General features: G+C 33.1%; 1 protein-coding gene across 1 annotated transcript; it reads left to right on the top strand.

The window, feature by feature from the left end:
* The first annotated feature begins 4,477 nt into the window (after nucleotides 1–4,477).
* On the top strand, nucleotides 4,478–7,861 carry LOC123708615 (trypsin-4-like). The gene is made up of 5 exons (XM_045659409.1): nucleotides 4,478–4,526; nucleotides 4,912–5,041; nucleotides 5,737–5,986; nucleotides 7,072–7,224; nucleotides 7,657–7,861. The coding sequence occupies exons 1-5, from the start codon at nucleotides 4,478–4,480 to the stop codon at nucleotides 7,807–7,809; spliced, it is 735 nt and encodes a 244-aa protein (XP_045515365.1). The 3' UTR covers nucleotides 7,810–7,861.
* The last annotated feature ends 3,731 nt before the right edge of the window (nucleotides 7,862–11,592 follow it).

The following is an 11,592-nucleotide window of genomic DNA, read 5'->3' as shown; positions in this document are numbered from 1 at the left end:
GCTGTTAAATTATTCGCTACAACGGCTGCATTGTGAAAGCTTTAAACGTAAATACCTATACCATTTGTTACTTACGCAAATTATTCGTTAGTGATTGTTGTCGTAGATTGTAAGCGTCGCTTTACTCTTTCTCTTTAATTATATTACATACAAAAGACTATTAAACTTTTCTAGTTTCTAGCACATGCAAATATATTATGTGTTTATTGATTCGAGGACTTAAAACGAGAGGTCGAACACCTTAAAAGTCTTAAAAGGGGACATTATAACGCTTCGATCGATTCGAAAGTAGTTTTCCATACCAGCTTTTGCTTAAATTATTTTGAGGCTTGTAGAGATTGCTCAATTGTTATTATTGTAGATTAGATTAGATAGATTTTGTTTGTTATGTGTGTATTTTGAAAAAAAGGTGGTTCAAAGAAGTAGAGGTCGAAGATCCTGCAAAATCAAAAGCTCAGAATTATTATAAAAGTACAGTTATTCAATTTAGTAGGATATATTATTATATTTGCATCAGAGATTTTTTTTCTTTATAGCGTTACCTATCTTAACATTAGTTAAATTATACAAAGTATTATACTACTACTAATTATACTACTTATTTACTAAAATATATATTTATATATTAGTGTAAACAGAATGTAAGCAATCATCGCAAACTTAAAGCCAAATGAGCATTTAGTTGTTACCACACTCATAAATTGTAATTTAACATTCTCGTTTACGCTAATGTCCAATAACATAAGTGTCATTTAGAGTTACGATTTCTTCAATAAGTCACGTTAGATTTTTTTTAATCCAGCATCGCAACGCCACTACCCCTAATGTTATCTTTAAGCTCACTTTTTAAACAATTAAAGCCAGTAGTTACCCAACTTAAAACAAAGTGTTTTATTTGATAACTCTACTCAGTCTTTATGATTCGTCACCAGAAATAACAATACGGTGATAGCAAATTTGGGATTTATTTTTAATTACAATGGGTTATTGGTAAATCGACGTATTCCCGTTAGGAGGTGGTAGGCGTCTCCCTATTACAAATAGTATTATTTGTGATAATTTTTCCCAGGGAAATTTATACAATGGCTGGCTAACATCATTATTCAATATACAGGTAATAATTAAGTGTTTTTTGTAAAAATATGTGTTTTTTAGTAAAAGCCTGAAATTGTAGCTCCTCAAACATGAATACGTATTCAGCCAAGGTTAGCTCGTAACTAGGTATTCATGTCAATATGTAGAATGAGGTATTTGTATACGTTTTAAGAGAGATTTTGTATTTAACCTAGTTTTGAGATTTTTCCCTGTTATATTTATTAGTATTCAACACTTCTTAATATATATGTAGCCATATAAAGTGTTAATAATACTAGTAAACACAATAAGGGCTTGGAAATAGCATTAACTTTTAAAGGCCACGTAGGATGGGGCTTACAGCTGCACGTCACTGCGGTCCTATACACTGCAGTGATTGAGCCTTATAGTGGGACACCGAGGCTGTGTGGGCGCTAGCAGTAGAAAATTTTTATACAAGACGGCAGCACTGAAATCAGCAGCCTTGATTGCGGGATACTTCCCCTGGACCTTTGAGTAAAGCAGGCCGCGGCCGCATACCTGGCGAGGAAGGGGGTGTCACCTCATGTAAGATATGACAATACTTTAGAGACGCCACCAGCACACACTGAGCTACCACGCCCCACCAAGAGACTTAAAATAACTTACAAAAATCTGGGCGAACCGTCAGATTTCGACAACTTTGCTATGACAAAGATTTTACAAATTTTAAATAAATTAATTTCCTTTTTAGGAAAGGGAAAATTTCTCCTGCTGCCTTGCTTCTCAGCCATAGACTGATCGCGTGCCTGATGGTCTGTAGAGATGGCTGAGATTTAAATGTGGCTGAGACCCTTATTTTAACCAAGTTTAAAAAGATGTATAAGGAGGACATTTCAAAGTAGGTATTCTAAGATTTTTAATCATTCTCGTAAATGTATATATGTGTCCTTTTTTTTGCTTATACAAATGTAGGAGAAATTTTGTCGCTATTTGAAAACATTAACTAATTCCACTAGAATTATCATTTTGTCCTTTTTACGCGACAGTCTTGCGTAGGTACCCTTCGACGCGACGCGGGGTTGAGAGCCTCGTTTGTCGTTATAGATACCGGCAAACATCATGAACAAAAGTCCTTGCGCGGCGGCGGGAGAGTGACGTGTATGATGCGCAAACTTTCCCCCACTCCCTTGTTTAATGCTCAAGAAGTTTGCCGGTATCTGTACCTGCTATTCCATCCCAGCCGTGCGCTCATTCGGCGACGGTCTTTGCAGAGTCAACACGCGTTTATATATTTCTCTTTCATTAATTCCTTTTTATTTTCTTTTCATTGAGGAGTCAGTACAAGCTGGTGCATAATTATTACCAACATTAATTAAAATTAACACTATTTTAATGTATAACTAACGTATGTACAACTGCATGCTGTATATGCAGTTACTAATAATTCTGCTAAGAAATTAAGAAACAATGATGCTTAAATGTATTGTAAATCCTTTTGTAAATATTAAACAATCCTAACCCATATTGTCATATTATGAAGTCCTATAGAACAGTGTAATTAACAGACATATTTCTGCGTATTTGACATTGGCATTAATTATGTTTAGTTCTTAACTTCCAATTTAAACATTTAAAGAAAAACTGTATAAATAAACCAATAATTTTCGTCGCTCATCACGTATTGTAATTATTAAGCAACGTAAGTTCTTAAACGCTAATTGCAACAATTGCAAAACAAAAAATATTCATTTACTTATTTACACTTCGGTGCAAGAAATATAATACAATAAAATAATTAAACAAAAAAGGAGGACAATTGGCGGCTTTATCGCTTTCGAGCGATCTCTTACATGCAGCCATTTTGAGGAAATATAAATTTAATTAAATAAGACGAGCGCAAGAATTGCAAAATCATAAAATATATGCAATTACTTAGATATAAACAATGGAATACAATATGTACAAAGTAATTACGATATGTAAATAAAATAAAAAGAACACATGAAAAAGAATAAACTTTGTACTCCTTATACAATGTTTAAGTAAAAACAAAGCAAAAAATGGACATTATCATATTGTTATATGTACTTGAAACTATATAAAACTAAAGTCTAGTGTGGTCATAAGTCTCTAACAATAAGATAGAAATTGAATCAGTTACAAAAGCGGGTAATTGTATCTAGTCCCACATTGTCAGTACTTCCTTTTCTGTTTCCATTCGTTTCAAACTGGCGCAACGGAAGAAGTGCGGAATGTAATTTTCTTATAGCACTATCAACGTATCAGTCTTTTTGGTATAAATGAGAAAATGTTCGTATCAAAAATGTTTGAATGCTCAGTGAGTTACGACACTCGTTAACAAAGAATAGCACGGCGACATGGTTTTCGATCACTGTAAACTACAATTTCAACTGATAAGATTTCAATGAATGATGTTTAGATATCCGTCTGAGTTAATCGGATATATCTTTATTAACTTAATATTTATGTCCACTCATGATAAACCATTGCCATCAAAACTGAAAATTTCATTCATAATAATTTTAATTTCAAAATGACATAATTAGCAAAAGAAGGAAATGTTTACGAATCTACCTACGTAGAATGACACGTATTAATCACTCAAAAGCGTCAAATAAATTCCTTTTTAACGACTTCAATATTTCATACTAAATTTTTCCGAATATACCAATTGTTAGACTTATCATTAAAATATTGTATACATATATAATTGTATAAACCCGTATAACACTAACAGATCGGTTATTATACAAAAATACGTATATTTTATAGATGCTCTCGATGATTATATATTTAATTTAATTCATCAATCTATCGACGAGTTTTCTATCCTGCGGCAGCGTGTTAAATTCAATGTACGGAGAATAAAAATGTTAAACAAAAGAACGCTATCGTGTTCGATTTAATTGTATTTGGTAACAAGCATTCCAAGTTCGAATAAATATTTTTAATGAATTTTCAGCGATTAAGGTTCATATAGGGTATAGCTGCTAAAACACGGCGTCGAGCGCGTCGCCTATTCCTTGAAGTAGTTGTAACGACATGTCTAGATTACTAATAATATAAAATACAATGCAAAGTTATCCACGCCAGTAGCGTTTGATATTATGATGATCAATAACATAACCCCGTTAATTGCCCCGTTTTAACTAAAGTATTCATCTGTCTTTTTCCACCTCAGCGTACACACAATTTGACAGGAAGAGTCAAAACATGTGGATGAAAAATTAATTAACTATTAAAAATTAAATAAGTTTATTATTATTTGAACATTATCTAGATGCACCTTTATCTACTTTTGTTTAATTAAAAGAGAGTAATTATTTGAAGCTCTTTTTTATATTTCTAGTTGTTATAAAAACTGAAAACATTGTCACTATACAATGGTTTTTGATTTAGAATGTCGAAATCGTCGGTGGTATTTATTGCATTGTTGGCAGCCAAATTGGGTAAGATAATTTTAATTTAACTTGTCATTTAATAGATAATTAAAAACTAGAATTAAATAAACTTTTTTGAATATTTCATTCCTTGGACCACGTGAAAACGAGTTTTCTATCTTTCTAAGAACTGGCATTACAAACAGAATACTTTTACACACTTTTAAAAAAGGAATTCGTCAAAATGTTTTAAGGCTAAAAGTCATATAGAGATGATTCTTGTTAAATCTTATTTGGGGAACAGTTCGACTTTTGATATTTGTTTAGTACTTTTTGATATTAAATTTTAAAAAACCATGTCCAACACATCCCTGGATATGATTTAAATAAATGATTTCACTATCGCTATTTGAAAACAATCATGTTTTTTTTAAATCCTTGTTAATTTTTTTAGTGGCAGCGAAAGATATTTCAAGGGAAAGGGTTCCATATGTAGTGTCTATCAAAGAGGTAGACAATCACCTTTGTAGTGGTACAATATTACGTGGCAATTGGGTTTTGACATCTCCGCAATTTGTTTATGAGTACGTATCTTAACATAATTAAATAAGCTAAGCATAATAAATCAAAAAATCAAAGCAATATTACTATATATTAGTATGTATATTTTCACTTTAAACCTTTTTAAACACAAATTTCTCGGTAACCCGCGGGGCTAGTGAGAGTGGAGTGATAGCGTTCGGTAGGTGACGAGTGCGGACTTAATCGCTATGTCACTGTGGACTAGCGTGCACCGCGCGTAAGCAGAAATTTTGCAATCTGTTTTCGTTGAGTGAAGCACAACGCAAGTTATGTAATTGCTTTGAAATCCGCCGTTTAAGTGACGCCCCTAATTCAGTTAATTAAGTCGTGGGTAGAAAACTTCAGAGCGACACATACAATTTGCCCTCGAAATAGACTTGTAAGATCGATTGAAACCATCAACCGCATTGCCTCTGCGGTGGCGGAGTATCCACGACAATCTGTTAAAAAATATGCCGCCTCTTTGAGCCTACTTCCAGTTTTTTTCAGTTTTCTGTTTGTTGCGTTTTGTTATAGCACGTTTTATGTCGCGTCCTAGGATAAAAAGTCCGTCTCTTGGTTGTAAGCTACCTCCCACCAATTTTCAGCCAAATTGGTTCAGCAGTTCTCAAGTTATAAATAGTGTAACTAACTCGACTTTCTTTTATATATATAAATTCATGCTAATTGTAAAAGTAATAAATATAGCTGTTTCCAGTAAACAACCGAAGGACCTGCTTGTTGTGATAGGAACAGTTGACAAAACAGATTCAAACGCTTTAAGTGTTCATGTAAAGAAAATAGAAGTTCACCCGAACTATAATTATGAGAATTTCGCATATTCCTTAGCGCTTTTGAAGACTAAAGAAGATATATCGTACAGCAAACTCGTGTTGCCAATTGAACTTCCCACAGCTCCAACTAAAATTGCTGAATATTTATTCGCACTGGGATGGAAGCTTAAAGGGGTTAGTGCTTCATATCAAATGGATGTTAGATAAGTGACTTACGCGTTTTTCACTCAAGATTAAGGTTCTGCCTTCAAATATCGGCAACTATGGTGTTTTCTTTCTTGAAAGGCCGGCAATGCACTTGCGGGCCTGGGTGGTATCGCCTAACATCAGGTGAGCCTCCTGCCCGTTTGCCTCCTATAACATAAATAAAAAATACTCACTTGAGACAGCTAATAAAAAAAGTAATAGATGTGATTCAAGGCCCATATGGTCGTGGCAGCACTGAAAATTATATAAATATTGGAAGATACTAACTGTATCAACAAATACCCTACTAACTGTAATCCATGTTTTATGCCAGTTCGTGTGTAAATTTGAGCTAGGAACCACGCTAACGCCGCGATAAATATTAATTACATGTAGATTAGGATAGTCTATTAATAACTTGTATGTCGCGTGGTTTTTAGTTGATTGGCAACATAAGGTTGTTTGAAATAATAATTTTAAACATTTGAAGGACTTAAGGAAGGAAAGGAGTATTTTATACATAATAAATATGTACCCAAGATACGCTATATACGATAAGTCGCTAGTTGTAAACCATAGTAAAAATATTTCAAATTAAATTTACTATGCGACAATGTAAAATCTGATACAATATGATACCAAGAATTGGCCTAAGCTATCAAAAATATCTAATAGGATACAATCGATTTCTCAACATTTCGAAGAACAGGTTGCCACATTAATGATAACCGTGATCATATTGTTTGTTACATGGCACAAATTATAGGTCAACATAGAGTTGTTTTTTTTTGGTAAATTAAGCACTTAAACTAACTGAAGATTCAAGACGAAAATTCTGCGCCCAAACATTTCTTTCCAACTCTTGATTATATATTCAAAAAACTTTACTGAAAGAAGAAGGGAAAACAAACTATTGATATGAGTCATTTGACTATCTAGTTTTAATAATCGAAGAAAGAACATACGTCTGTTAATTACTTTTTGTTTGTATAATTATGTATAATAAGGTTACAAAGTATAAACAAATAAATAATAAATATAGTAAAATAAATATAAACATTTTAATTTTTCAGGATAAAAAACCATCAAATAATTTACAAGTGAAAAATGTAACATCTCTAAGTAATCACGTATGTGTTAAAGGGATATGTAGACAATTTTCGCCTGATAAGTCAGTTTTAGCCATTAAGAATAACAAAGGATTTGACACCGAAGAAGAATATTTCGTGAGTAGCCCTTTGAGTATACTCAACATTTATACGAATGGGACGGGACATTGAATTCAAGTCCCATCGTCGTTTGATTTGCCGTAAAAATATTGAATCAAACAAAATATTTACAGGACTTAAAAATAAATATACGCTATGGCCTCAGACCGACTATAAGCATTACGTATGATTCCCGTCTATAGCAAATATATTGACATTGACGAAGGCACACAGCAATTAGTCTTGGCTTTGAATTTTCTCTACATGATGACTAATAGTTTATTAGAGTTATCTTCCTAGATGATAGATAGATTTTCAAATATGACAAAGTTGTTAAAACTGTTGCCTTAACAGCGTTCTTAGAATTATTGGGTTCATATAAAATAGTCGATCTTATCCGTTTTTGCGTCCCTGTATTTAGTGCGCTTCGAACATAATATTTTATTATAGAGTGACATCGGAGGACCACTAGTTAACGAGGACAAAATTGTGGGAGTCATCCTAATAATGTTCGAGCTATCGGAACGAAAACGTTCGGGATTATGTGCAAGAGTTTACGATGGATTACAATGGATTAATAAGATAATAAAGGACAATTATTAAAATATACAAAATTATGTATAATTTTTATACATCAAGACAATTAAACTTACAAAAAGCATCTTTATTTTTTCGTTATTTGACGACGAAACAAAACACATTTCTGAGAATTGTGACTTTTACCCTACGGTCGTACAAATCACGTCTGTGCTAATGAATAGCCGTCATTTGTATGTAATTCAAACGTTTTACTACAGTGAAGGGAAACATTGCTAGGAAACCGGTACGTCTTACGCTGGCCATAGACGGACCGCATGTTGCAGCCGAGACCGACTGCTGTATAGCGATCGCCGCACGGCGATATGCAGTTTCCATGCTAAATTCTTATGCGCAATACACGGACTGCTCGAGCAGTTCCTAAACGGTCGGAGCAGCCACTCTGCGGTCGAGTTTCGCCGTGCGGTCGACTGCTTAGAGCTGCCGAACCCACCATACACGGACGCAACAAGTGGTTCCTCAGCTGGGGATACAAAGTATGAATTGCATATTGCATGCTGTTCTCTTGATTGCAGTATTGAACGCACCCACATACTACGGTGTCTTCTACGATTACGTAATACTACTGTACTACTCAAGAAGCACTATTTCTTCATTGAAATCCATCTTGTAAATGAACTCACATCAGTATTATTTTGCGGACGAACGCAACTGCTGTCTGCTGCTACAACGGTAGTCATGGAATCGTGTACGACTTCAACGCCACTGCTCTACAGCAGTCGGTCTCGACTGCAACATGCGGTCCCTGTATGTCCAGCGTTAGACCCAAACATTTGAATATTATTAGTCTATATCCTAAGTCAAATTTAAGTTAAATGGACTGAACTAAACCATGTTAATCTAATAAGTAACTACTTATTGTCTACATAAACACAACACCCTTTCTTCTTTACTATATTTACCTGTATTAAACAATAACAATTAAAAAATACCTGGGTTTACAAATATTTCATATAAAAATAATTATCGCAATAAAGCCGTTTTTAAAACATTTCTATCGAGATGAAAAAAACGTGCGTTCCGACAACAAGTTAAGAATACGAGTCGGTGTTAAATTATTTGCTACAACGGCTGCATTGTTGAAAGCTTGAAACGTAAATACCTCTACCATTTGTTATATACGCAAATTATTTTTTCGAAATGAGATGTATTTTTTTTATCAGCGAAGAGCAAGCAGAAGAGAAAATTCTTAATGATTTCCGGTACGTTATTCAGCATAATCAGAAATTTCAACGGTGCAACATTACTACCTAATCCTCTGACCTGACTTTTTCACCTATAAAGTTCAATATTCCATACATTTTGCCGTATTTATACTTGCAAATTTCTGCAATGGCCCGTCATTGTCAACCAAATATTTTTTTTAAAGAAACTTCTTTAGAATCGTTGTGATTTCAAACCGAATGCAACGGCATAAGCGACATTAACAAGAGACAGACGCATAAATCCGTAGGATTTGTCTGGGGAGAGAATGAGATGGGAAGCATTGTGCAGTGTATAAACTTTAAATTAAGTCAAGTAAGTAGTTAATTATAAAAATCGATGAAATTTATAAATTTTATTTACATATAATTAATGAAAGAAACTTTTTGAAGTGAAAACTTCTTACTACACTTAATTGAAAGTTTACTTAATTTAAGGTTTATACACTATCATGCTTCCTACCTAAATTTCTCCCACGTTAAATGTTGTGAATTTATGTGTCTGTCTCATTTTACTGTCGCTTTTTCATTTCATCGAATTTCAAATTTTCATTATTTTAGTTCTTACCAAATTAAAGATTGATTGAATTGAAGATATTAAACTTATAAATTAAAATTTTTGATTAGCATATAATTTTGTTTTAAAGAGAAGTTTAATCCTACCTTTAGATAGTGAAAGAAGTCTAATTTACATATTATTAATTATAAAAACTTTGTTTTTGAAGGTTTCAATTCTAACACGTGTGAATTGCGCACATGAGTTTTTTTAATATCGAAATCGACGGCAAAATTGTATATAATTGTAATCGTAACCGCTAGTGCTTTTGCGAGAACTAATAGTAAGTGCACGTTTCTTTACAGTGTATCGAAAATAAAAATAAAAAGCTCTAGAGTCGGTACATTTTTACTTTGTCAGTCTCAGAGTTCGTCTTTGTCCAATAAGAAATAGTTTGTCGCCTCCTTTACAACCTCCCTAGTACTACTACAATTTTAAATATTATATATGTCTAGTCTTGGATCGATAGTATCTTTTCATGTCTTCTATATTATGCTTCTATTAAGTAAACAGCTTGAGTCTGTCAGTATTACAGCTTACGTCATTGTCTTAAGTGCATATTGCCAATATGTATACTCTTTTAAATAATTAGTTTCTCTTATCGTTAAAATTAATATTAGTCTTACGGTTAATTGATGAATGTAATATTAATTTATGTATATAAAATTATATATAAAAAATTAATCTATATAATTGATAAAACACTAAAAGCCATATCGGTAGATACGTTGTCAGTATTATATTTTCATTTTTGCTAATGATTTTATAAATTTTATTCAAATTCTAAAATGACGTAAATTACCTGAGACATTTTCCATGTTCATTGTATAATTACAGTAAATCGTTAGATAGAAAAATCTTTAAATTAAATAAAACAATGTTGATAGAAGTAACAGTGCACAATTAGTAAGTAATTAATGCGGAAAAGTTCAGCGAAGAAAGGAAGACAAATAACTGAAGTCGACCAAACTTGATAATTTGCCGAGTGCCCAAGTTTGCGATTTATTTCAACTGTGATTTATTAGAACTCAGACTATAAAGGAGTCAGAAATGCAAACATCGTAAATTCATGACAAGTGTGTCATACATGAGAAGCGTGGGGCTGAGCGTGAAACTGTTTTGCAACCCTATGGTCGTAACTTCGAACCACGGGTGAGCAATTCGTTCATTCGGTGAAGGAAAGCATCATATGGAAATAGTGCCAATTTGCTCAGGATTATTGTGTTAACCGAATAAACAAAACACGGCGACAGCTTTTGTTTGTGCTTGTATTAAAACCTTTTAAAAAGAAACCCTTATCAGATTTGACACATTGAAGTTGACCCTAAGTGATTGTATTAAATTCCCGTGATATGCTGTTTCATGGTATTCATGACAAATTTGGGCATAGTCACTGTCATAATTTAATAAGATTAAAAGCCATTTTTTGATATGAGATATAAGCCTAGCGCTTACCAATATAAACAGTAAATTAAAAACTACTTTTATATGCAATTGTCGCGCTCCTAAAGAAGACTGCTATGGTTACATTAATACAAATCACAGCGGTTTTCTAATGCAACATATTCTGATTTTATTATATTATTTTGTATAATAAAGAGAAAAAAATATATAAGATAAAATATTATATACTAAAATTGTAAAACATAAAGTTTTAAAATAATAGTCATAGAATTTGTACAGTACGTACGAATACTAGAATATATGACAAATAGTACAATACGGTTGTTATGTTAGTTACCTTACTAAATCCATTCCAATATTGCCCTTCTAAATCCAATTGCTGTTTTCCGCGAAAACGCGTCTCAATACGCGTCCCGCTACCGCAACCGCAGAGTTGACATAGACCAACGCAGCATTTAAATAGCTCTCGGTAGTCCTGAATTAATGGTTAGAACTGCTTCAGAACTGTTTAAAGGTTCTATTCGACATCATTAACCAGCTTCAAGGGAAGTGCTTATGAAACGACGCTGACTGATATTTGCCGCATACCCACGAGGATATCCTATTCCTTGTTGACGTGATCATAAT

This window comes from Pieris brassicae, chromosome 4, assembly GCF_905147105.1.
Source record: "Pieris brassicae chromosome 4, ilPieBrab1.1, whole genome shotgun sequence".
Classification (NCBI taxonomy): domain Eukaryota; kingdom Metazoa; phylum Arthropoda; class Insecta; order Lepidoptera; family Pieridae; genus Pieris; species Pieris brassicae.
The sequence above is the reverse complement of the archived record's forward strand: the minus strand, read 5'-3'. Positions and strand labels throughout refer to the sequence as shown.

What these genes read in the sequence shown, in the direction of transcription:
- LOC123708615 (XM_045659409.1), top strand. Translation starts at nt 4,478, where the DNA reads ATGTCGAAATCGTCGGTGGTATTTATTGCATTGTTGGCAGCCAAATTG. An exon ending in TCTCCGCAATTTGTTTATGA is followed by an intron (nt 5,042 to 5,736) that starts GTACGTATCTTA and finishes AGCTGTTTCCAG; the next exon opens with TAAACAACCGAAGGACCTGC. An exon ending in TGGGATGGAAGCTTAAAGGG is followed by an intron (nt 5,987 to 7,071) that starts GTTAGTGCTTCA and finishes TTAATTTTTCAG; the next exon opens with GATAAAAAACCATCAAATAA.